Source organism: Doryrhamphus excisus, linkage group LG7, assembly GCF_037039965.1.
Source record: "Doryrhamphus excisus strain RoL-2023G ecotype Guam linkage group LG7, RoL_Dexc_Guam_v1.1, whole genome shotgun sequence".
Taxonomy (NCBI): domain Eukaryota; kingdom Metazoa; phylum Chordata; class Actinopteri; order Syngnathiformes; family Syngnathidae; genus Doryrhamphus; species Doryrhamphus excisus.
The window spans coordinates 22379484-22406353 of record NC_136363.1 but is presented as its reverse complement, the minus strand read 5'-3'; the positions used below and the strand labels follow the sequence as shown (position 1 = coordinate 22406353).

The window sequence follows — 26870 nt, the reverse complement described above, 5'->3', positions numbered from 1 at the left end:
GTGTGTGTGTGTGTGCGCGTGTGTAGGCAGTGTAAATATTGTGTTGCGCTCCAGTAGAAGCTCTCGCAGTAGCCGCGGCCTCGGCTGTTTATTTTCTTTCCTGATGGACGACTTCTTATCAAATAAGCAGACGCTGCCTGGTCTCTCTCCAGGATGTCCCGCCCACTTTTCCTGCAATCCTAATTGGTGAGTGACAGCAGTTTAGACCACTCATTTGCTCAATTCTTATGAAAGCAGTGGATTCAAGTTCAAGGCTTGGGAGTAAGTAGAAAATGACGTATGGACTGGATATTGATATGCCAAATATCAATTTAGAAAGACAATAAAATATATTATTTTGGTAGATTGCCCATGCAACATAAGGTGCTATTTGCCATTTCTAGCAACAGTCGTTTATAACTGTGTTGCTCTGGGATTTGTGCATGTACACTGCCATGTGGTTCTTGCATGACGACCTATGAAAATGGAAATAATAAATCATAAAAAAGCCTCTTTATTCATTTCAGTACGGTCGGAGCACACGCAGCCAAGCGTACCTGACTAAAAAAACTGATTTATTCTACTTTTTTTTTTTCTTCTTTCAAGCGAGTGCACCCTAACTGAAACCACCTGGCCATTAGGAGGTACCCGCCTCCCCCCATCTGTGAGGGAGGGGTGTGGGGGAGAAGGTTTTACAGGCTTCACGTTCACGTCCACGTTGAAGTGACTTTGTGTGTATGCGTTTGTTTGCGTGTGTGTGTGTGTGTGTGTGTGCGGCGGCGAGTTGTGAGAGTAAATAAACATGGCGCAAAGGGGACTCACGTGGCGTTATTATCAGAGCTCAGAGGGAAGACAAACTGTTTTTCTCTCCGTCTTGAGCCTCCTCCCTATTCTCTGCGGCCGCACGCACACACACACACACACGCACAGACACACACACACCTTACCCCCAACCAACACATGGCTCTAATCAGGAGATTATTTTTAGCACTTCTGAAAAAAAATGTCTTCCAATCAGTGGTGATCGTTTTTTAGTTTGTACAGTCGATCCTCTGACCTCCTTGCCAGGCCATAGGTCAAAGGTCACCGGGCTCATTTTCTGATTGAACCTTCACTGATTCGGTGACGCGGCGGAAAAAGCGACGACAAAAGCTGAGTCCACTTTCTACAGCAGGAAAATCCACACAACAAAAAGTTTGCTTTGGAGACCACAAATCACGCCGCTCCCCCAACACACACACACACACACACACACACACACACACAAACACACAAGTTGTGGTCGTGCTGAGGCATTCGTTCTCCTTCTTTCTATTTTTTTCAATCTCTGACTTACACTCATTAATCTGGGCAGACTCAGGAAACCGCTCCACTAAGCTCGCCAGAGGCCTGGGGAGGGGCGGGGCTTTGACGGTGGAGGGCGGGAGCGGGGGCAATGGAAGCAGGCGATGATGAGAGAGGGACAGAGGAAAGAAAGTTTCAAGAGGCGAGAAAAGAGAAAGGAAACTCGAGGATGGGATGGCGGGACGGTCTGACGCAGCCTCCTTTTAAGAAAGAGAAACCGCATTGTGTGAAAAAGTTTGCTAAAACTCACACACCGTCTCCAAAAAGCTCTGCAGGAGTGCGCTAATTAAAAAAAAAAAAGCATGGTCCTTGTTAATACCCGCCCCCCACCCTTCCTGGTCCCAGTCATATTCAACCTCCACCCTCCCCTGCTTACTAGCCAAGTCTTACAGGAGAAAGAAAAAAACTCACAAAACAAAACAAAAAAAGGTTCTGGCCGAGTGTTCTACTGGCGGGCCTGCGGGGTCACCTACCGCAGCACTGCTGAGCCCCAAACCTGAAAACCCCTCCCCGTAGCAGACCCCCATGCCTCTCAATGACACAGAGTACATACTGTACATGAACGTTCCCATCATGGACACCGAGGTGGACGTGTCCCATGGTCAGAAGCTAATCAGCTCTTAAAGCGTACTTTTACGAAAAGGAGGAGGAGCTACAGCACATGTTCTTCCCTCCGTGTCCCCCGCTAACCCTCACTTTGATTAGGTTGTGTTAAGAAAAAAAAGAAGAGAAAGAACAGCCAGATTTCTGGGTGGTTTTGGAGTCTCCTATTATCCAGCGTTGGATCAAACTCAGGAGGAGCGGGAGGGTTTCTCACGTACAGTGAAGGCTCCAAAGCGGAGCGCCCCACAAGTGGTGGAATCTAACATTCTAACTGCATTGATAAGTCAGAAAAGTGGAAAAGCACAATATGTCCCCTTAAGTTGGTTAATCATTTAACTTTCTTTAGTTTCCACCTGTGTGACAGCTAAGAATGTTCATGTTCTGTGACTTCAGACATTGCCGGTGGATAAAAGGGTTTATGATGGCGGCAGTTTGAGGCTGGAACAGATGAATTCCCTTGCGTCTCTATCTTGGTTCCTCGCATCTGCTGCCGGCGCATCCCCGACCCGGGCTGTAGCCGAGCCCAAGTGGCCATGGCAGCGCCGCAAAGGCCCTTATTAAATGTATATATAGTCACGCCTCAGACCGGGAGACGGTCCAACACGACGAGCAGTCTTCGGGAAGGACACGCAGAGGGAGGGAGGGAGGGAAAGGGAACGGCCAAATCCAAAATGGCCTCTGGCTGCGTGGGCGTGTGGATGGAGTCGACAAGGCCGCGTCGGATTTCATGACGTCTGTGCCAGCCACACACACACACACACACACACACACACAGAACTCCTCTCCAGCCTTCATTTGGAACTCACTCGGGGCTAGCAGTGTTATTTCACTCTTTGTCTCTTTGTAGCTTGACATGCGTTGAGAGTGGAGAGGCAGGGTTGGGCAGGGGTGTGTGTGTGTGTGTGTGTGTGTGTGTATGTGGGGGGGGGGTATGCTTCTCAAACACAGGGTGAGAGCGTGCAGAGTGTGATTCCAGATGTGTTTTTTACTGCCCTGGCAGGGATGACAGGCCTTGTGAAAAAAGAAAACGAACCTCTCCAGGGGGGAGGATAGCGGCTGGGGGGGGGCGTATAGAGGGAATTAGGAGAGGGGTGTGTGTAAGGAGGGGGGGCATAGTGTTAGGTGGACATGTTGAGGGGTTTTGGGAGAAGTTAAGTACAGGGGCAGGTTTTAACGCCTCAGGGACTGACATGGAAAGTGTGTATGTGTGTGTGTGGGGGGGGGGGGCAGGATTTGTGTAGGATGGGTTTTCGCAGAAAATTAAATAGCTTTTCCTGGCAAAATAATACCCTGCTTTATTGGCTCAGGTGTGCCACGGTGTGTGTGTGTGTGTGTTGTACCTCTGTGCGGCACCACGACATCCCAGCTTTACTGCAAGGATATTCTCATCACGCCGTGAGACTGTGGGAGAGAGAAGCACCACTTTCATCATTTCTGGAACAATAATGAATCTTTTGTGTGAAGGCACTCTAGAAATGCCTGATTACGTCTCCATCAAATCCAAGTATTTCAGCATATGACCGTGCACAGTGTGATGCGGCCCACAGGCTCCTGCAGCTCGTTAGGCACGCTCGTTAATACGCGTGTGTTTTACAGGCTCGCTTCAAAGACTGACGTGGCGTTTCATCTCCAGCTTACCTTCTGCACTCGCTGTGGAGAGGAGGAAAAGGAGGAGGATGATGATGATGAAGCAGAAGCCAAAGGGAATTCACCCGCCTGTCCAGCTTTGGAGAACGACGCTGGGTGGATTCTTCACTACAACACACAATAAACACTTCAAATGTAAAGTGTTCCAACACATGGAAATGTTCCATATCAACATATCATAGCAATCTATGCTAAATTCACACATTCAAGCATTTGGCATTAGCCTAAATAGGAAGGCTTGACCCACATGGCATTGTTACAATCAGACCCCCTGCTGGCCATTGGACAGAATGCAGGTTACCTCCACATCTTGGAATCCTGACTTGGGACCTAACTTAGCAACGCTAGGATACAACTGTGTCCGTGGCGATGATAGAACATGCGTGTGACCGCTCACTCGCCAAACCCCCCGTAGCCCCCGTCAAGCCTCCGCAGGCACCCCAGCACCTCCAGGTTCGGAGAGCAAGTCTTTCTGGGGGATCAGAAACAGATGTGCCCTCCTTGTTCGCTTACACACACACACACACACACACACACACACACACACACACACACGGAGATTGCCAGTCAGAACCGGCACCAGGACCCAGCCAAAGCGACGGCCCAGCGTGACCCTGAGCTTGACCTCGGCCAGCGGCACCTCAGACAGGAAAAGGGGGCCACAATTGGCTTCAGCTGTGACCCGCATCCCCCCCCCCAATTTCTCATTAAGACAAACTGTTTTCAAAGGCAACGCAGCTTTCACTACCACTAAAGCCAACACCCCCGCAGCTCAGAGGGGAAGGGGGGGTCAAATATGGAGGCAAGGAATGAGAAACAAGTCAGAAGTGGAGCGACGGGGTACAGCGGAGGTATTTAGGCTAAGAAAAAAAAGAACAAAAGATCAAGATGAAGGAGAAAGTCAGGGAGAAAAAAGGCCAAAGTGTAAGAAAATCCAGACTGAGGAAGGGGGGGGGGGGGGGGGGTAGGAATCAGCCATATCATTTGCAGCTGTTGCAATGCTTCCCACAATGCTTTGCTACTTGGCACCGCTCTCTAAAAAAAGGACAGGGCGGTGTCATGGTTACGTTGAAGTGGAAACATCCACACCAACGGCATCCAACAGGGAAAAGGGAGATGACATGACAATCATGAGAAATAAAGAACGGTAATAAGAAGCAGATTGTGGATAACAATTGTGGATTAATACAGGATGTGCAATATACATCATATAAAATTCCATCCATGCATCCATTTTCTATGCCACTTATCCTCACTAGGGTTCATTCAAAGGCAAAGATAAGTCCGCAGAATGAGAGTTATAAGTGCTAGCCATCGAGCTAAAAGCCTGAGGTCTTTCTGTCATCCGGTGTTGCCGGGTCACGGCAACAATGTCACCCATCTGAGCCACTCTTGCGCACTCCCAGGGTTCACAGAATAGAAGTGGAGGGCGCTAGCCATCGAGTTAAAAGGACTTAAAAAGGACTACCGCTGCTCAACACTCATTCTGCGGACCCCGTTTTGATCCCCAGGCGTGAGTGCTGGGGCGGACCAGTGGGGATACAAATGTACAAGTAGATGGAAATACGTAGTTTGAGATGGAAAAGCGCAACCTTTTCAGCTTTTCCGTGAAAAAGGGGCGTCTTAGTGAAAAGTGTCTCTCTCGGGCCCTCCTGTGTGCACATTTGCATATTTCATGTTGCAAAGCCAAAGAAAACAAAGTATACAGCATTGAGTGCGTGTGTGTAAGTGAGAGTGGCAGGCCATGCGGAGGTAGATTAATACCAGCACTCACAGGCAGAGGTGGGGGGGGGGGTGTCGAGGGGCTCCCTCCATTCAGGGCTGACTGATGTGCATCCCAAATTGATTTATGAAAACGGCCCTTAATCAATTAAGTGTGGAGACAGAGGGAACCCTGCGGAAAAGAAAGAGGAGATCTTAGGGGGAGGGGGATGAGGAGTGGATGAAACCGCAGCGGGAACGTGCATGAATGAGGCCGCTCCGCTTTTGGAATGTGTGTGACGGATGCCAGAGTGGGCCACAGGTGTCCGACACGCTGGATGCCATGTTTTGTCCGGGAGAAAACACTTATATACAAAAAAAACATTGAATGGGGCGGATTGGAATGGACTACTCACATCCATCTTGAACTGTGGCGGTCATGAAAGAGCGTTGGGAGGCAGAAGGTGATGCAAAGACACATATTGTAAGATGATCTACAGCTCCAGCTTGTATCGACGTGGCCGTGCTTCAATTTGCATGCAAACGCTGATCAAAGTTTTCATGCCTGGAAAGGGACAAGTGGAGTTGAGAGAAGCCGTAGTTGTTTAAAAAGCCCTTCCCCTGCTTGGTCCTTTGTGTCTGAGACAGGACTGTGTGTGTGTGTGTGTGTGTGTGAGGAGGGGGGGTCATGCTGGGAGATCGTTTCTCCTGGCTGTCAGAACTCTATCTGGGATCCAGCCGGAACTAATCAACTCCAAAAGGCCTCCCCATTACCCAGAGTGCAATGGGCCACAGGCCGGGGGCTTGCCGGTGGGAAACAGATACGACACCCCGACCGCTGGCCCTGCACACGTACTCATTCTCACACACACACACACACACACACACACACACAGAGTCCAATCCACGCTCAGCGCATACAACACTCCCACTGTTTCACACTGAAGCAATAATAAACACTTGCAATAATATTTTCACAGCGAGCAACAGCCTGCTTCAGATCCCAGTATTGCACAGCTGCAGAGGACACGCCGACGCATATAGGCACCCGCACACACAAACACACTCTGCAAAAGGGTCCAATCCTTGACTCACTTATAGATTTTTTTTTATATTAGTGTCTTTGAAAGAAGTCTTTCAGGCCTCTAAACACGGCTGTTTCATTGCTAAAATGTCTCCCTCTAGGCGCAGGCACACCGCATTGCAGTGACATGCAAACAAGCTGGACAATGACCATACAGCAGGGGTAGGGAACCTGTGGCTTAGGGGCCAGATGTGGCTCCAGCATACCCCCGCCACTAAGGTGGCAGGGTCACCCTGGACTGGTCACCAGCCAGTGACAGGGCACATATGGACAATTTGGAGTGGCCAATTAACCTAGCATGTTTTGGGAATGTGAGAGGAAACCGGAGTACCCGAAGAACATGCAAACTCCCAATAGAGATTGACAGACTTTTATATTGTACAATTGTTGGTCTAGCTTAGAAATGCATCCATTTAGTTGTTTTCAGTGTAAAAAAAAGTTACATGGCTGTCCCAGATAGAGGTTCCAGACCCCTGCTATACAGTATTCTCCATGGTACTATTTGTTATTAGTTCAATACTCAACAGTCAGACTTAAGTTGAGCGAAAATGATTCTATTATGTACAAGTAACTGGAGGAAATGATCGATATTATTATCATCTAAAACAAATAACAACACAAGTAATCTGATGTCTGAACATTTCTGTTTAGAAACTATGAATCTGCCAAAATGAGAGGGCGGGGGCCGCCCCATTTGCACGGAATAATGTGTGTGTCACTAGTTTTCAGCATGGAGTGTGTGTTTTCCACAGTGACTTCAACCTCCTTGACAGGGGTGAAGTGGGGGCACATGTAAATGAGTCATGAAGACAACCCCCATGGCCACTCCACCATTGCATGTGACACCCATCTACTGTAGGGTTGTTAGGAAAGACCGTAGTCATACGGATGGCGTCATGCCCCTCCATATGATACAGTATGTGGAGTGTGTGTGTGTAAATAAAAGACAAACATGTTTTATTGCTGATGGGAGGGGTTCACCACATGAGTCCCTGTGGTGATGGGGGGGGCATTGAGAGGCACTCGGGTGGGGTTAATCCCCATTCAGTCACATCCTTCACTCAACCCGTTTGCACACAATAAGCTCCGCCTGCCTCCCTGCGGTGACCCTGTGACCCCCGCGTTTACCGCCACTCCTTTATGTTATGCCTCCATCATCCTGTCATTTACTCCTTTTGGTAGCCTCACTTCCCAACCACCGACCTTAGCCTGCACCACCTCAGCATGCTTCCTTCCTATCCCAGCACACCTCCACAGCTGGACAACACGGCCGTGTGCTTGAAGAGACGTCAGCTACTTTCATATCCATGACAAAATATTACAAACATCTCCCAGGATGACCACATTGTTACTTTGATAGCTAGGATGAGTGGTTAGCGTTGAAACATTTGTAGGTAAATGCTGCCATCTACTGGCTTTAGAATGTGGTGCACCGACCAGAATTTAACAAATCAATAGTTCTCAGTGTAAAAAAATGCTAACATTTCAAAAACACTTTTATTCAGGCCAATTAAAACGAGCGATAAAATGGTTTTTAGCTCCTCTTCTCATCACCTGACATGAGTGGACAGCGCAAACCAGCCCCCCGGCACGCTCCGCTTGTCCACCTTCTGTGGAGGGACAATGACTTTTATTTTCTGTACAACAACATGAGCGTGTGAATAAGCTTGTGTGTACCTGTGTGCTGACATCCCTCTGTGCTTCCTCATAATGCTGAGAATGAACTTCAAAACCAGGTGATCTGCAGCAGATAGGAAATGACTTTGGTAATATATTAGTAAATCTGATGCTGTGTTCAATCATAAAAGACAAGCACTGAGAGTACGCACCCTTCAAGGTTCTAAAAGTTCTGAGCTTTATAAGTGCATTCATTGGTGTTGTGCTGCTCCAGCTTACCGTCTGTCACCTTCTGCAACTTTGGACAGCGGCTCTTCAGCGGGGATGATGAAGGCTCTATCAGTGCTTCCTCCGCCTGAGTGACAAGACACACAGTGAGTGACCTTTGAGTGACAGGTATTAGAGCAGATGTGTGGCAGGGTGTCCGGATGACCCACTCTACCTGCTGGCTGTGGGCTGAAGGCTGATGGAGGGATGGGGGAGGCAGACGGGGACATCTTGGCGGAGACATTCTGCTTCTGCTGCTCGATCAGCTCCAGCAGTCGTCCCCTGGCTGCTGCACTTTGCTTGTTGAGCTCCAGGAGGCGCTGTTGCACACTGCTCACGCTGGGGGCGATACTAGTAGGCACCCCCTATGACGAAAAGACACAAACAGACTTTTGGTTGAGTTAAAGATGAGCAGCTTGTTTTGACAAGCTCACCTGTTGCTTGATGTGTTGACCGAGTGTAGCAGTGCTGGCTCTGACAGTTTGAGGTGTTGCACCGCTGGAGAGCAAACCTCTCTGCTCCTCGCCGCTGCCCAGCGACCCTCCAACACCCGAACTGGCAGCCCGAGCTTGACTAATTTGCACTTTGATCACATCTTTAAGCCTGCAGAGGTGAGCAATCTCAGCCTCCATGGCTTCCAGAGACAGGTGAGGGTTAGAGGACGCTGAGCTGTGAGCCCCGGGTTTGTTGTAGGCATCCTGATGCGATGGACCAGGATGAGTGTCTATGTGAGAAAACACAATGAGAGAAAGATGGTCTCTCACAGGTGGAATCAGAGTACAAAAAGTAATTATGTTACCAGGTATTGGGCGCCATGAGTCGCCACTTCCAGGTGAGGACAGGCAGACAGCAGGAAGAGGAGAGACGACTGGTCGCTTAGCAACAGGCTGTTCAACTGTAGAGAACATCATCTTTAGGTTGAATATGTCATTATTGTCATTATCGTCCTGAAAGTAAGTAACATCAACCAGAGGATGAACCTGCTACGATGACATCAGAGTTGATGCGCGTTGCCATGGCCGACGCCACACTTTCCAACTTCCTCTCCAGCTCTGCTGTCTGCTGCTGCAGCGCGACCTGTAGAGAAATAAAGCAACGTCAGGTAGCAAAGTGATTCATGTACATTGATGCTGCAGTCTTGGTCAGCAAATCACCTGCAGAGCGGTGGTCTCCTCTCGCAGCGTCATGCTCTCAGCGGTGAGAGCGTCAATCAGGCCTTGCTGCTCTCTCAGCTTCTCCTCCAGCTGCCGTCTTTCCTCAGCCGCACTCTCAGCTTCCTCTTGCCGCTAAGACACATGAACATTCATCTCCTTGAAATGGTCCCAGAGTTGCATCAAATGTGCGTATGCGAAGTGAGGCCGACCTTTTTGAGGAGGTGCACCAGGCGCCCCAGAGTGGAGACCAAAGCCACAGAGAAGCCAGTGAGGCTGTGCGTCGTCTGCTGACTCTGTCTCGATGCCGGTCCCGTTTCTGGACTCAGAGAATTCAAGTCCACCTCCACTTGGCCCAACATGGTCTGCAGCAGGTCCATACTGGACTGATCCCCACTGAGGGAGGCAACAGAAGAGCCATTCAGCTCAGTGGTCTTGCAGACATGCTTCCTGGTCCTGGCGGGACGACCGCTGCCTGAACAACACCAGAGGGGCAAAAATAAGGCTTTTTACAAATATTTCATTAGATGAGAGGAGGCCTTCTTTCACTTACCTGCTTGCCTCGGAGACAGCTCGGGGTGGAGGACTTGGGAGGCAAGTAAGGAAGACTCCTCGTGGGTTTCTTGTGACTGGTTCTGTCTGGATCTTAAACGCTGCACTTCCAGTGTGGCATTGAGAGCTTAAACAAGGCACCATGAGTTTGCATGATCTTTAATGAATCCAGCCAAGACATTTAAAAAAAAAAACAGCCAACCTGTTAGTGTTGGCGCTCTGGCTGACGCGCAAGGAGTCTGAGGGCTACTAAATGCCTGTTTGGATATACCACGATGGACCTTTTGGTGCTGAACCCCTGCCAACCTATTCTTTGCCTTCATTTTCCTGCAGAAAAAGAGCTAAGTGATACTGCCTGCCATCCATGACTCGGTCAGAATCAGAGTGCCATGAGTGCCTTTGGGTTAGGCTGGACCTGGAAGTATCTTTGTTGTAGTAGTCATCCTCCGGCTCACTGAGAACCTGAAAGAAACCACATGTGGCACACATTTGTCAACACTGTCAAACAAAACTCAGCATTATTATCTATGAAAATGTTTGGTTTTTTTTAAAGTCAACACCTGTTGATCCAGCATAGACTTGCCAAAAAGCGACAGTCGAGTTGGAGGGGAGTGTGAACTCGGAACCATGGTCACACATGGATGTCCTGCACAATGACAGTTACCCGCAATAGCATTCAGCTGAAGAATGTGTCAATAGTGCTACCTGTCTGCTTGCGTGGAGCATCTCCAAATATGTTCCTAACAAGAGCCATGGCTCTGTCAGAGTGGGCCAGCACATCCTGCAGCAGCAGCTTGTCAGAAAACACCTGCAGTAGAATATGATGTGATATGACTGAAATAGAGTAACTTTGTCTGGGAAGTGTGTCATCCGTTTATCATACCTCTCTTAAGATTGTGAGACTGGATTGATCTAGGGAAGCAGGACTAGAACCAGCCTGCCTAAAAAGACGGCCTTTTAGAGCCTTCTCTCTCAGCTCCCACTGAGCGGCAGCCTTGTTGTGGGACTTGTGGATCTCGTGGCGATGATTCTGAAATGTGGCAGAGCAACAAGACACACTTGTGGTCTTTGTTCTGGTGGCCAAATGCGCAACAGCATCCAAACACAGAAGTGATCCAAAACAAAAAACACAATGAAACAAACAGGAAAAGACTGCAAATTTAAAATGCCACAATTACATACAGGATGAAAAACAAGGGCAAAAGAAAAATGCTGCAAATGCCAAAAACACACGCAAACCCCTAACACACCTGCGTGAGAGAAATGTTGCAAAAAAAAAAAAAAAAAAAGTTAGTCAGAGTACCAGGGGCGCCAGACCTGTCTTTAAAGTAAATTAAATTAATTATTTTCATTGCACCAGTTGTCTTCTGGGCATCCAACCTAAATTATGTATTATTCTGTGAATTTGTAGTATTTTTTTCATTGAGCTGTTTTAGCATTTTTCTTTTGCATTTGTTTTTTTTTCCTTTTCATTTATAGGATTGCAGGTATTTCTAAGGGCATGTGGTTTAGGCTCATTTCTGTGTTTGAAACGATTGGATATAGCTGCACCCCTGTTAGCATCCTTACTTTATACTTTCCAATTTTCTGAATCATTAAGGGTTTGATAACAACTTACCAGCTCTGCAGGTGTGAGCTTGTGCACCGACAAGTCATTAACAGTGCTCTGAAACGAACAACACAAATCAGTAACCAAATCAGTGCATAGCATACAAAATAGAAAGTACAAAGTACATGCAAAAAGTTAAATATTACTAAGTCAGAAGTGGATTTTGAAAAATAAATTGATGTACTCACCACCCACTCTCTTTTGGGAAGGGGGGCTGTCTTCTTGGGCCGAACAACAGTCTTTTTCGTCTTGTTTTGTTGCGGTCGACACCCTCCTCTCACAAGCGACATCTTCGAGAATTTTTTAAAGACACTGCATTTTTATTTTCCACTTTAATTTATCAAAAAGCGTTAGTTAGCAAAAGGTGTGGGGTTGGCTAATATCCACTTCGGAACAAGCTAGCAAACATTTAAGGCTAGCACTTACCTTGAGAGGACGCTGTTGCTATTCCCGAACCAAGTTGTCTCTTTTCTTTTGTTGTCAGAGAGTTTTAAATGTTCTATAGACTTGTCACCGCGTCAGGTTTGTAGATTCATTTTTGTCTGTCGAACTTTGTTGTGTGACAGATTTTCAACCGTTGCGCGCCACTTCCTGCGCCTGTTGTCAATAGCATCATGGGAAGTGTAGTCCTCTGATATCCGGAAGTGTCCCACACTACTTTTAATACTGTGTATTACGATGAAGGAAATACACGTAAAACTGAAATGGCTTGGAAATCTAAATGTGGCTTCTTTCAATGTGTACATATGGTCGTTAATAGATAATGTATATGTGCAGTTTGTTGTGCTATGCCTGGTTGTCGTTAATTTACGATGCCTCCTTGCGAATGAAGTAGTTGGGCACCACGAAGTATCCATACGCTACTTACAGCTACTGTAATCGGAGATCAATGTGTTTAATCCCAATTCATTTTGAAACATTTGCTAGTGTAAGTCCTATTTTTTAAACTACGGTGAAAATGTTATTGGAGGTTTGTCCACTAGATGGCAGTATTACCAAGCAATGTCGACTTCCTAGCATGAGGCAAGTCAAGTTTCCAGTATACAAAAAGTTTTACTAGCCGAAGGTCAATTTCATTCCAGTTTTAAAAGCAGTATCTTTCTATCTATTTTGTATTTGATGTCGACGGAGAATCATCTGATTGTACCTGGCGATCTGTCATTCCAGTGCATGTCTTCATTTGCATCAGAGTTTCTACACGCCCCCTCCGACGGAAAGTAGGACGTCCTGCTCGCCGTGCCAGCCTGACCCCAGACCCGGACCCGGTCCACTGGTTCACTTCTTTCGGGACTCTTTGAGCAAAATGCAAAGCGAGCCACTCAAGCCTGGAAGGTGGTGTGCGCGCAGGGCAGCCGGTCACAGGACTCCAGGAGGGCTGCAGCGGTGCTCACGACGATCAGACTTGCGTGAGGACACTTGGAGGCTTTAAGGGGGACTTCTGCTGTCTTTTCAGGACGCGATTTAACGCTGAAAGTTGGGGATTTACAAAGCATATGAGCAAAACGCCAGGATACGAGCGTGGAGTCACATCGGGGAGCATTACGCACAGGATTTTTTCAAACAAATGACAACTTTTAAATTCTTTGCTAACCCACTTCTTCATTGCCACAACTCCTATCATAGTTCGCGCGATTCATAGCCGGCTTTTCGCCCGATTGGACTCCGGGGGAGTGACGCCTCTGTGTGCGCCAGAATGCGGGGTGCAGGACTCCCAAGGTCGATCACCGTCATCGTGACTCTGCTCCTGGTCACCATGGACGTGAAGGCCAGCGGGGAGTACTGCCACGGCTGGCAGGACGCTCAGGGAGTGTGGAAGGAGGGCTTCCAGTGCCCGGAGAAGATAGACGGCGTGGACGCTATCATTTGCTGCGGGAAGTGTGAGCTGCGCTACTGCTGCTCCAGCACGGACGCACGGCTGGACCAGGGCAGCTGTGACAACGACAGGCAGGCCCTGGAACCCGGGACCGAGAGCAAAGAGGCCAAGGACTCTGGTGCAGGTACTGTCTTCCTTCTTCATGCACACGGCAGGGGGTGAGGAGAGACACACCACAAAGGTGTCAAAGGCTGAGGATGTCAGTGAAAAATAATCACCATAGCAACGCATTGTTAGATGGCATCTTTTGCATTTCCTCCTCATTGCAAAGTTGAGAGGAGCTCCAGCTGGCGCAGGTTGGCAGGAGCAGCTGCACAACATCCACGCAAATGAAGAAAAACACTTCAATGGTTGTAAAACTATAAATAGATGTTAGTTTAGGCTGGACTGGATGTTGGACAGCGGTAGATCACCCAAAGGTGCTGACAGACTGCTCACGTGGTCACATTTATCGTTTTGGTAGAAGCTCCTCCCACTTCCAGTACAGTAGTGAAGTATGAATGGATCTATATGTATCATCATAAACACCCATAGCACATTTTCATTGACTTGCTCACTTTTATTGGAGGTCAACTTACAACTAAAAGTATTTAATACTTCTCTTCATACATCAAGTAGGCGAGAATACTACCATTAGTATTGCTATTTGGAGTAATAATGATGATAAAGTGTGCAGACGATACATAAATCAGTCTTTCCTATCTTTAATTTTACAGTATGACGTGTACGTATGTCATCGTTACGACGCATTAAAGCCAACCTTATTGAATCATTCTCTTGATTAGGGTTTTGGGGGTATGCTGGAGCCTATCCCAGCACCCTGGACTACATATTAAAAGGGTCTATATTGATTAATTATCTTTGGACTCTCCAATGAAACACTGTATTACGGACCTTAAAAGGACCTTTATTTGAAATATTACTTCTTAAAATGGCAAACTTCAGTGAAATACTACGTAGTAACCAAATTCAATCAAACCTTATTTAGCGCTTTTAATGCATCTAAAAATGCAACCCGACATGCTTTACAGAGTTAAAAACCGTTTTTGTCCGACAATTCATGCTCTGTTCATTATATTCAAGCAAGGGTGTCCAAAATCCGGCCCGGGGACCATACCCAGCCCTCAACTAATTTTGTCATGGTCCTCAGCATGATCTAGAAATAAAATGCACCCGAAACAAAAGATAAACATGATTAAATTTGGATCCATGTTTGTTGTTTGACATGAATGGAACACACGATGGGTTCTGCTTCATTTATCTGTCATTCCAAGAAGACCATCAGGTCTTATCGCCGCTGTATACATTTCATTCAATGGCCCCCAGCCAAAGAAACATTTTCCTTCCTTCTCTCTCATACAAAGATCAGTTGCATTTTGGCCATTTTCATGCGCTTTGCAGGCTATTAATCACTCAAGGATACACACAGAGCAGCTTTGATGGCTGGCAGGCAGGCAGGACGTTATTAATGTGCTTCGCCATGAAGAAACATGTGGCGTTCGGGGAACAGGAGAATGCCCCCGACGGGGGTAAGACAGCCCCAAAGCGGAGCTTGTTCTTGGGCAGAATGGAGAAGCGACAGGTGTGGAAGAAGAGCCGCAAACACGACATTTGTAGCGTCTGCTACTGTGGTACCTTGTTTACCTTGTATCAGACTGCTTTTATCGGCCGTGACGTGGATTTTAACCTTATAAAAAGAGTGGAAAATTCCCCTTGCGGTTCAAGCATCTGTGGGTGCTTAGCAGACAAAAACAACGTTCAGATTAGGAGATTAGAGTAAACGTTTAGAAAGGCCCAAAGTGGATAGATGGTCATTCTAATGTTTTTTTTTTGCTGCAGCTACTAAGCTAAGTACAAATGCACGGTCGGAGACAACCACAATGTATCCGCCCACTTGTTTATGATGCTGTACAACAACAGTCAAATGTTTAGACACACTTAGTCATGCTACTGAATGAGAGGTTTATAACGAAAATCAAAACAAAAAGGTAGTTTGGGCAAACATGTGAAAAGAAATAAAAATAATCATTTATTAATGAGAATATTACACAACAAAGCATCAGCAACAGAACCAATGTTGTAATAGCTGCAAGGCGTGAGCTGCTGAGCCAGTACGAATGGCGCCGATGAGTTGACGGTAAACACAAAGACGACAGGTCCGACACGTACGACTTTCACACCAACAAGCTGAGCAGAAACATTTTAAAGCGATAAAACCGCTTTATGCTGACCAATGAAAATAACCCCGATCCCGTGGTGGAAGGCAGCCATTGTTGTGGAGTTAGTGCAGTCAAACTGCGGCACGCCTCGCCAAAGTATTCACTTTTCGAGGACAAGCTCGGTGGCAGCCATTTTTATTTCAATTACTAATCAAATACGACACACATGGAAGTGGGAGGGTTAGGAAGCAGGGCGGTTGACGCCATATAAGTGCAGGAAAAGAGGCCAGTCAAGTCCCCCCCGCCCCACCCCCCAGGGACATTACCGCTTCTATGCTCAGCCTTGTAGAAAGAGTTCCTGTGAGAAGCTGTTTATTGGAAGAGGGTGTAGGCCGGGCTACGTTAGAAGCTGACACCTCTGCTGGCTTGGTGTCACCCGCCCGGGCCTCCTCATGTCCTCACGGCGGCTCAGACGTCTCTGACGCCGTAATCTCCTCTAATACCCTGTTGCTTTTGATGAGCAAAAAAAAAAAAGGAGTTTTTCTCAAGGCTGAAAGAGCGTGCAGACAAAAGGAAACTGGAGCCAGTTGCCATCGCTGGCTGTTTGGCATACAGTTACACCTCGTAACACACACAGGAGGGCACACGGAGAATGGAAAAGAACTGCAGCCCGTGGGGGGCCATAAAACCAACCGCTCGTAACACCGACGTTATTGTGCTGGCGAGGTGTGAACACGACTCTTTCCGCGCTCCTTTCAGCGGCTTTGCCACAACACTCGCAACAAAAAAAAAAAAAAAGCCAGCGTACAGATTTCCTTGATGCGTTTGCAACATGACAGACTCTCCGCCATGTGTCTCGGCGAGCTGGCAAATCATACATGACCGTTTGCCGTTTTAAAGCCAAGTCAGGCCTTTGATTTTCTCCTTTTCTTTAGGCGGAAGCCAAGCTTTAAGTCTGGCCAAGAATAACTGCCTCAAGAATGTCCAACACATAACCTGACTCATGCAACGGCTGGACACTTTATTGGGTACACCCATTGCAGAAATGGATGCCGTGCATCGTAATACTTTGTGCCATTTGTAGTGTAAACCACTATAACACAGAATAACTACACATAATAATATTACACGTGTTTTAGGTCTAATAAATGTGCTACCTTGCTATGGAGGACCCATCTAGCCGAAAAAAAGAGGGTCCTCACCTTTGAAACCAAATGTCCTCTCAGACTGAGGAGAACCTGACACACCCAGCAGGGTTCTAGAGGATTAGAAGAGATCAAAACAAAGTTGATAAGTGCTAATGAGGCTCTCAGGCCGACTCCCTGGGGACCAAATCCCGGAGCACCTTTCATTCTTTGAGTAGAGTCCAAACAGGGACCGGTTTCTGTGTCTCTGGACCGGACTTTGATGTCTCCGTGTCCCCCTCCGCAGTGCCCATCTACGTGCCCTTCCTCATCGTGGGCTCCGTCTTCGTGGCGTTCATCCTGGTGGGCTCCGTGGTGGCCTTGTGCTGCTGCCGCTGCCTCCGACCCAAGCAGGAGTTGGCGTCCGTGGGCGGCACCTCGGGGGGTGCGGCCGGCGGGGGCCGCCTCCTGGAGACCATCCCCATGATGTCCAACACCTCCAGGGGCTCGTCGTCGCGTCAGTCCAGCACCGCCACGTCGTCCAGCTCCTCCGCCCCCGCCGGCAACCCCCGCCCCGCCCCGCCTCCGGCCCCTCTGGTGCGAGCCCAGGCCTCGTGCTGCTTGCCGCCGGACGCCAGCGTCTTTGTCAACATGCCCACCAACTTCTCCGTACTCAACTGCCAGCAGGCCACCCAGATCATGCCCCACCAGGGACAGTTCCTGCACCCGCAGTACATCGGGTACGCCCACCCTGTGTCCCCGGCTCCCACCTTCATAGACCCCACGCAAGGCGGGTACAGGCCCCTCCAGTCACCTTGCCCTCCTCAAGCTGGAGGCTCCAGCGTCGCCAGTGAGCAGAAATACCCCCCCGTGACGGTGTGAGGGGCAGCCGGGCGGCCTGGGACCTTTTTGCCGACAAATGTGGCATCGGTTGGATGTCATGTTGACAAGGGTGCTGCACCAAGAAAATACTTGCAAGTATGGAAGTCTGAGTGATGATTGGATGATTCTTAGCCGTGAGCACATGCTGCGCTTACAGGTGACGTGCACATCGGCACTTGACAACATTTGTGCGGTCAAAGTGTGTGTGCGTGTGTGTGTGTGTGTGTGTGTGAGAGGTGAAGTGTGAAGTGCGTTAAGGGGATGTGGTCCAGTGAGTGATGGCAAACGCAGGTGGCGCCATGTTGAAATCTCCCTGCAGACTATTTAAACTCTAATGAAGTGAGCACAGGACATGGTCTGTGACGCTCCGCCCACCGGCCCCCGCTGCTGCCACCCACAAGAAAAAACATACAGTAGAAAGGCCAAATATGTCGTCTCACGGGAACGCTCCGAAAAAAAAAACCACACGGTATCGGCTCAGTGAATAAGTCACATCCACACGGGAACGGATCACTTGGTGACCAACATGTGGCGCACACACAAAACCACGTGACACATCACAACTATAGAAGACATGCACACAAGGTCCGTCGTATTCCGCTGGTCTAGACTGACAAAGAGTACAAGACAAAGTCTGAATGGCAGCATCCATTTTCTAGGCCGCTTTCTGGCAGCAGTACACCATAAACCGCCCATTTCTGCTCACATGACAGTGACATCATCCATTCCAGGAAGTAATAGTCAGACTCTCCCACTGTGACGGCGTTTTCCAAACATACCGTTCAGGCACCCACAGCCGTTGCCGTGTGGATGAAAGGCGGCGTGAAGATTACGGCCGGAGTGGAAAGACTTCTCGCCCCTCCTGTTAGGACGGGGGCGGCGGGGTGGGTGGTGGTGGGCGGGGTGTTGCTGTATTTAATACTTGCACAGTTGAGTGCTGACAGGCCAAGCAGGCCCCCGTCACCATTTCCTTCAAAATAAAAGCATACACAGAAGAGAATGTTGAATGGAATATTATTAGGGGTCCTAATAATTAAATAAAAACATTTCAAGGCAGCATCAGTTTCTGTTTTTCAGAATAAAATGTCAAACTTGTATATGGCGCTGAGCTACGGTGCTAACATGACTCACATTTCATCAGCAACATCATGCTAGCTTAGCTCTTTGCTGAAGAAAACGTAAATACGGTAAGCACTCCTTTCATGTGGTTAATTACTTCCACACGCGACGGCAATATTTTTGTAGTTTTGGCACACGGAAAACGGATTTCCAATCTTCCAAGTAAGTTTTCTAACACGATGAAAGCCATCAAGACATGGAATATCAGCCATACAGCCACCTTTACAATCATATTACCACAAAAATAAGCCATTTAAGATGGCGGGGGGCAGAATCAATGGTGGACAGGAAGTGACGTCGCGGGGGTTGAGTTTTAGCGCAATGTAAGCCGTGTCCTGATGATGATGATGATGATGATTGTGCCTGTTGTGAGATAATTTAAAGCTGCAATAAAAGCCTGTTCTTCCGGCAATCAAGTCTGGTGCTTGTCTCACCCAACGTCTCCGACACCTGATGACCGATGCAGAACGATGCCTTCACTGGCCGTATGGTGCCTTCATGGCATTTATTTATTTGCATACTTGACAATGCTTCATTTGGGACAAACGTACAATTTGGTGAAATACCTCGATAGGGTGAAGGAGCGATGTTGGAGCCACGATGGGACGGCTGGAATCAAACACCTTTTATTTCAAGATGTGTGGCAAAGCCTGGACTTCAGAGGACTTCAAAAATGGCGTCTTCTTTCCAAAGTAGAGCCAACACGTGAGGGAGATGATAGACTTTCCTCATGTTTGATGCTCATAAACAGGCTGTAGGAACACATTACCGGTAGAACATCATTAAAAAGTCACTTTGGCACAATAGGGGACCTTTAATAGGCCAGTATGTGCCGAGTAACAGCATGTACTCGGAAGAGGAAGGGCCTTGGTCCAGAGTTTTGCACGCATAGCCGTCTCATGTTGCTAATCTCCCTGAAAGAGCAATTACACACACACACACACACACACACACACACACACTGTGCACGCTAACTAGTAGCTGTCACATCAGCACAGCAACATGGAGGTGTGGCGCTGGTAAGTAGCTTTTGGCAAGAATGGAGATGGATTCTCCATACTGCACGTCCAGGAAGGTGGGTGGGAAAGGCATCGCTGCTCGGGCTCCAGAGTCCCAGGGATCGGGGGGGGGGGGGCAGTGTATTAATCCTAAAGGTCTGCATCGGGAAAAGGAGCGTGGGAGAAGAGGAAGTTTGAAATGCAAGGAGTTTAGAGCGTTTGTGTGAAAAAGTTGCTCAAAATGTTGAAGTTTGAACCACATTAGATGTCACTTCAGAATTATACTTTGCCCCGCCTCCCCACTCGCGTTCGTGTGTCAAAATAGGAGGCGGTTAACTTATTTTTACACTTATAAAATGCTACTTAACAGTAAGCCGTCATGTCAAAATGTCACCCCTCATTTTTTTCTCCAGAACTAAAAAAAACAAACAAACTAGAATATACACAACGAGGACAACCAGAAGTTAATCAGATATAAAAACAATAAGAACAATTTAGGTTAATAAAGCTTTTATGTTTGACCCCGGATTATTTCCATGACCTTTACAGGCAGAAATGCCCCCCCCCCCCCCACACACACAAAAGAAGCTTGGAGGAAGTTCTAATGTTTAGAAAACTACAAATTCAAACGCTAACTAGAACGTAGCATGACATCGTAGGATTAGCAAGATTGTTTCCTAGAAAGAGGCGTCGTGCTGTGCAAACCTCTCAAGCACACGAAAAAGAAGCAACATATTTGGGCTTTAAACTAGCAACCACTGCTTTTTGTAGGAAATGCTACTTTAAGGCGTGGAGAGCATGCTCCTTCCAGCCAGGAGACGGCACAGACGTTGGATTGATTAGATTTAATGATTAGTATGACTTGGATGGACAATCCCCTCGTACAAGCTTTCAGTCTCGGCATTCCAGAAGAAGCAGCGAGAGAGAGAGAGAGAGAGAGAGAGAGAGCGAGAGAGACGTCGACACACAACAGAACACGCAGACAAAGAAAAAAGAAAAAAACACCACGAGAAGCCAGCATCTCCATGCGGAATCGGATCTAGTTCAAGTAGAATGTTCCCTCCAGGACACCAGTACAAAAACATGAAGCATTCGTCATGAAAAAAAGTGAAGTCAAATGAAAAAAATCCAGTGGTGGAAGCTGGAGATGCAGAGATAGGAAGTGAGGAGATAAGGAAGGAAGGATGCTGTAGTGTGGTAAGGGAGGGCGGGGAGGCGCTCGGGGGTCGGTTCTGCCTCAGCAGCATCCCTGTGGTGTTTGGCAGCGAGACCGGGCTCTTTTCCCGCTCCGAGGAATTCATCCGTGTGTGTTTATTTGGACGTCCTGCGCTCTCTGATGTCGGCATGCGATGAGTGAGGAGCAAAAGAAAAAAAACCTCACGGAAAAAAGAGGGAACCGTGGACGCACGCGCACACACAGGAAAGACGCAGCAGCAGCATGAATGAATCCAACCCAGGCTGAGGGTGATTAACAGTCTCTGAGTTTGACTCGTCATGCCTAGCGTGGGCAGGACTGACGTTTGAAGCTTGTTCCCCATCGTCTCCTTCAAGTTCGCCTCCAAGAAGAACAAGTCCCGGTCCCAGTAAGGCCACGGCTATGAGGGATCCACGCACCGTCTTGAGGACTCGGGGGGCGTGGCTAGATGCTGGGCCGCTGGCGGGTGGTGTCGTAGGAGCGCACCACCTGGGATTGGGACACCACGCCGTGCTCCTCCTGGGAGAAGGCGTAGCCGTCTGCAGGAGGGAAGGACACACGTCACGTTAGCGAGGATGCTGTGTTCTTCAGGACTGAAAACCGGCTCAGGAACTCACGTGTCACGGTCTGCTGCACCGAGTTGGAGCGTCCGAGGCTGGAGGCCGTCTTCCTAACTCTTGTCAGAAGATGGGCCCGTTCGTTTAGACTGCGGAGGAGGACAGAAGACGTGAAGTAAAAGTGGAAAATAAACAAGACTTTAGCCGCCGCTATCGACACCAACTAAATCAACTAATTGTTCTTGCTCTAGTCGGACAACCTTCTAGCACACCGGGAACGCCGTTTGTTTGTGGTGGGCGGCCACAAATGGAGTTGATGTGCTGCTTCCTGTTTGCTTGGCTCCACACCTTCACCTGGAGCAGTGCTGCTAACATTTAGAAAAACAGCAGCGTATGCAAACGGCCCCTGCACCACACTTTGGACATCCCTGGCCTAAAAGCACTGACAGGTGCCGCCATCTTGCAATGGAAAAAAGTTCTTGTATTTATAAAAATTAATTTTGGTTTTTACTCATTTTTTTGTAGTTCTTTCTAACCCACTTTTGACCTCAGAAAGAACAATAATAATAATAATAATAATAATAATTGTGCCAACATTCATGGGGCCAATAGAAAACAACGGGCGGAGCTAAACACATTGCAACTCATTGATTGGTTGATTATTGAAACAGGAAGAAGACAGCATGTCCTCCATAAAGTGGACTACAAGGCTTGAAGGCCCAACAGGCGTCCACTTTCCTCCTCTAAATCACTCCCCACTCCTCTTCTTCACTCCCCACTCCTCTTCTTTCCGAGAAGAGTGCTCGCTCTGTTTGAAGACCACACGCCGTCATGGCTCCTCTCCTCCCGTGACCAAAAAATAACCGAGTACCTTCCAGATTATTAGACCCGCCCCCCGCCTCGGCCTCGGCCTCTGCCGCCATCACTGCAGCCATTCAAGTCCCGGTCTGGACATTCTGGAGCATTTGGTTGCCAAACGTTTGGAAGGTTGATTTGGATGAATGGAGCTTTGTGCTCAAACAAGGACCAGAGCCAAAAAGGGAACGTTCACAAAGTTTGGAACTTTCTTAAAAAGGTGAAAACTATAAAAAAATAACCTTACGGCGCTTAAGAGATACAACGGAAGAGCGCTAGTTGTAGTCCTCCCTCGGGATTCTCCCGTATTCCTCCTCCTACCTTTCCACCTCTTTCCCAGGGCTGGTTCCCGGGACCTCCCCAGGAAGTACAAACACAGATGTGCTCTCTTCCAATGGGCCGCCTATTCCCTCCCCGACCTCCCCCCACAGTCCATAAAGCTCCCTTTCCACGTGGAGTCCACTCAGAGCAGCCAGTCATGCCTCCTGTCGGTGACGCACGTGTTGGATGAGGAGAAGGGGTCTGATGAAAGCCCGTCTCAAGCGCCCGTCCACCGACAGCCAAGCGGCTCACAGAAAGCTCGTCTTGTTGCTAATTTGCTCATATACGCCTCCTGTTTAGCCAACGGAAATGTCCATCTTGGCTAATGGGATGTAATCGCTTCACAATTCACATCATATTATAGTCAAGTCAAGCTAACCTAGCATAACCATGGCCCATAAGAGCTAATGACACGCTACGTTGACTTAGCTATGGCTGCTAATAGCTACAAGGATAGCTAAATAAACAATAAAAACACAATACTATAAACAGACAAAATACAGTAAATCGATGTATTTTAATATTCACTAATAAGTTAGTTTTATATTCAGCTACCAAATACAGCTAATGCGAAGTTATATTTCAGCTAAATGCTACGTTAGCTATGAAACTCCCATGTAGTCAGAATGTAGTATTTTATATACTGTATATATTTATTGCCAAAACTAGTCAGAACTTTTGGTATGATTATTGAATTTGTGTATTTAAGTTCCCAAAAAATATACAGTAGATCTATATCCACAGCTACTGCAGTAGCTAGTGAATATAGCTCATGCTAGGTTAGCTAGCCATGAAGCTGCCATGTAGCCTGTGTGTTGTTTGCAATATTTAAGAAAAATAATATCAAAATGTTATTCAATTAATTTATCATGAGATAAAGCTAAGGGTTACCTTGTCACTGATACTGTCTATACTGTCAAAGCTTTTCAAAATTCATGATGTGTTTATTCAATTTGTGTAGTTGAAAAGTGGCCTATAGTAATTAACAGCTTAGCATTAGCTATACTTGGCTATAGCTATTAAGTGAGCTCTACTAGTTTGCTAAATTAGCTTTAGCTAATACTAAAAGACATCTGACAATATCCATTTATCTTTCAGTGTTTTGAACATAAAAGGCACAAAAGTCAGTTGTGTTACTTTCTAGCAACGCTACGAGAATGCTACACAATCACACAAACGCACGTAACACACACAACACACCAGGTCAGTGCAGCAGGTCAGACTGGTCCACCTATGAAGCCTTTTAGAAAAGAAAAAGGGGGAAATAAATAAGACACGAGCATGCACAAACAAGTGAGGGTCACAAAGGTCATTCCAGGTCAGAGGTCACACAGCGGGACAGTTCAAACCCAGAGACTACCTCTGTGTGTGCGGTTGTGTGTGTGTGTTGCCTCTACGGGCCCCCGGGCTTGGTTTTGGCCCTAATGATGATGATGATGATGACAGATTTATTTCAGATGAGGCCGTTCTACCCATCATGCCTTGCTCTTTACTGTACCTGCGTCCACTGGCATCCCTCAGCACGGCGGCACCCGGATCCACGGCGTGCGCCTCAAGCTCCTGCACTTCCTCCAGGAGAGACTTCCGTACCGTGCGACGGGTCCTGCAAGAAAAAAAAAAAAAAAGACGTAAAAATGCATCGGGCGTGTTGAATAACATCACCGTTAAGTACTTACGATGCCCAAGCAAAGTCTTTGAGTAGGCAGACGGTGGGCACCAGGACCAGACCCAACCAGAAGTACCAGCACTGCATCACCCTACCAGCCTGCAACGCAGCTCAAGTTAGCATGATGACGGACAAATCGGGAGGAAGCGTTTTGTGTCCTGCACAAGCGCGTCCACTTTATAGACAACTTTATTGTCTGAGGTACGAGGCAGCTGTGTGAACACAACAACAGTACACCGATACGTTCCTCCCAGGGGAGGAAACAGGGAAAGAGAAGCGATAAAATGTTAGGAAATCTCCCCGGCAACAGCTGGAATGAACTTGAGCGGCAAAGTGGACTCGTATGGTCTCTAAGTCTCTGACAGTCAAGGCTGACATGTTAGTCACAGCTGGAACATCACAGCGCAGCAAACTTGGATGCAAGCTATCCCCCCGCCAGCTCCTTTCATGGACATGTGAAAATACAACAGGAACAGTAACACCACTGAGACAAATACTGGCTACATTTCTTCTTCCAGCAATGAATAACTGCATTTCAGACGTCTAATATCAACAAAATATCATAAATACGCTATTTATTTATGATACACGACCCATCAATTCCTGTACATCCTCCATGTATCTGTTCCAATAAGAAATGCAGTGAAAACAATAAAGCTGCTGGTGGATGAAGCAGTTTAAAGGGGTGATATGATATTTAGACCTGGGGGGGCAACACTGCAAACGTGGGCGGGTGCAGAGATATTTGACCGCATTCCGGATTTCTGACACAAATTGAATTAATGGGCTGAAGACACTCCAATCCGCCCAGTGGGACACCTCACCTCAACCCCCCCCCACCGTCTGCCCCTCCCCTCTTTATGATGGCCAAAATGAGTGTCTCCATAAGGAGGAGCCTCCTGGGTCATCAGCACAAGCAGCGGAGCAGCGGCAGCCCACCCGCTTAAGTCAACAGCTCCGGAAAGGCCACTAAAGGGTGGAGTGGTGCGGATAGTGGGTAAGGGGGGGGGTTCGGGTGACAAGCAGCAGGTGCGGGACGCCTGGTGAGAGGGGCCGGCAGGGCGTAAATCCCCTCCACCCTACCCAGCAGTGTCGACGTGGAACACCCAGGAAGTGATTCTCTAAGGCAGCAGCAGCTATTTTAACCCCTTGGACCCCCCCCCCCGTTACCCCCTGTTACTAGAAAGAAGGTTTTGGGCTGACTTGCCTGGCCCAGCATGTCGGGGGCGATGGGAAAGGTGGGCCAGATGGCCGAGTAGACCCCAAAGAAGACCAGCCAGAGGACCATGCTTCCCCAGACCGCCAGGTGGGAGAACTGGAGGGAAACAAGAGATGGGGGGGGGGGGCGATAAGGCCAGGTCACATAGTAGACACGGAGCTCAATATAGACAACACACCCTCCCCACTTCACGCCCAATCACATCTTGGCCGCCGGCCGCTCTGTGATCCACTGCAAGGGGACACTGTGTGAATTCCAGAGGGCACCCCGCCGCCCCCCCGCCCTACTTCATTTCCGTCACGACAAACAGCTGAGCGGACAACAGCGGTGTCAACTTGACCGCCGACGCTAAAGAAATGTGTCTTTTCCTTCCGTGTGCGCCAAAACAACAGGTGGCGCTACCACCCCTAAACACGGGGCGTTTGGGGCCAATAGAAAACCTGAAGGAAAAGGCCAAAACTGTTTCAAATGAATTATACTGCATATATTTTATTTCATAGGATGTCTGTGTCACCATAACTTCTGAGGAAGGAGGAAGTAAAAGGCGAGGTCAGACGGCGAGCTGACGTTATCAATTTGTTGAACTATTTTTAAAAAGATATTTCCATGTTTTACGACGCTGCTTCAGTGTCAGACACACACGTCAGTAATTCAATATAACGACACCTCAACTAGCCTCACCGCAATGTTGCTAAAGTCCAAGTCAGCGCTATCGCTGCGTGGGGCTGCCATACATCCAACAGGTGGCTCTGGGGTCTATGGGAAGTACGTCGAGCAAATGTTAACTGACAATGTCAGGACCGGAAGGAGTACAGCTGCGGGTTTTGGACCGCATTTGATCACGCCCAGACCCGTGGTCGTAGGAAACACAGTAAGGGTAGTCCTGGTGACTAGAAAGGACTATTAGGGCCACACGGAATAAAGACAAAACGCAATAGTCACTAGTATTTTTTGTATCATTATTAACAGCAGGAGTGGTAAGAAGCACAGTAATAAGTAATAACAATTTTTATATGATCAGAAAAAGTCTTATTATATTTTTTTAAAGCAATGTTACTGAATGGCTGCACGGTGGTCGAGCGGTAGTCGTGCAGGCCTCACAGCTAGGAGACCCGAGTTCAATTCCACCCTGGGTGGGTTTTCTCCAGGTGCTCCGGTTTCCTCCCCCATTCCAAAAACATGCTAGGTTAATTGGCGACTCCAAATTGTTCATAGGTATGAATGTGAGTGTGAATGGTTGTTTGTCTATATGTGCCCTGTGCCCTGGATAGGCTCCAGCACCCCACCCATGACCCTCGTGAGGATAAGCGGTAGAAAACGAATGAATGAAATATTACTGATGGCTACT

General features: G+C 47.9%; 3 protein-coding genes across 11 annotated transcripts in view; 1 reads left to right on the top strand and 2 right to left on the bottom strand.

The window, feature by feature from the left end:
* Positions 1–7844: 7844 nt before the first annotated feature.
* On the bottom strand, positions 7845–12176 carry spice1 (spindle and centriole associated protein 1). 2 transcript variants are annotated; one of them, XM_058060252.2, is made up of 18 exons: positions 11981–12176; positions 11743–11844; positions 11564–11611; positions 10829–10975; positions 10651–10753; positions 10506–10591; positions 10343–10407; positions 10148–10272; positions 9947–10072; positions 9606–9868; positions 9397–9528; positions 9223–9319; positions 9042–9137; positions 8677–8966; positions 8418–8607; positions 8255–8330; positions 8036–8099; positions 7845–7968 (listed from the first exon to the last, which is right to left on the bottom strand). In XM_058060252.2, exons 2-18 carry the CDS (start codon positions 11842–11844, stop codon positions 7909–7911), a joined length of 2070 nt encoding a protein of 689 aa, XP_057916235.2. In that variant the 5' UTR covers positions 11981–12176; the 3' UTR covers positions 7845–7908. The 2 variants fall into 2 exon arrangements, with proteins under 2 accessions (XP_057916235.2, XP_057916236.2); XM_058060253.2 differs by having other exon boundaries at positions 10361–10407.
* Positions 12177–12803: 627 nt separating this feature from the next.
* On the top strand, positions 12804–19067 carry shisa2b (shisa family member 2b). Its single transcript, XM_058060711.2, has 2 exons — positions 12804–13551; positions 17018–19067. The coding sequence occupies exons 1-2, from the start codon at positions 13248–13250 to the stop codon at positions 17590–17592; spliced, it is 879 nt and encodes a 292-aa protein (XP_057916694.2). The 5' UTR covers positions 12804–13247; the 3' UTR covers positions 17593–19067.
* A 1500-nt stretch (positions 19068–20567) lies between these two features.
* The window catches only part of atp8a2 (ATPase phospholipid transporting 8A2), a 34051-nt gene continuing 27748 nt past the window's right edge, over positions 20568–26870 (bottom strand). For 7 of the 8 annotated variants that reach the window (XM_058060692.2, XM_078792488.1, XM_058060697.2 and 4 more), the window contains 5 exons: positions 25511–25618; positions 24314–24402; positions 24136–24240; positions 21522–21610; positions 20568–21443 (listed from right to left, as the gene is read on the bottom strand). In XM_058060692.2, the coding sequence (XP_057916675.2) occupies positions 21349–21443; positions 21522–21610; positions 24136–24240; positions 24314–24402; positions 25511–25618 (486 nt within the window). In that variant the 3' untranslated portion in view covers positions 20568–21348. Of the gene's footprint in view, positions 21444–21521; positions 21611–23837; positions 23878–24135; positions 24241–24313; positions 24403–25510; positions 25619–26870 lie in introns of all 8 variants that reach the window. The other variant, XR_013627857.1, reaches the window with a different exon arrangement.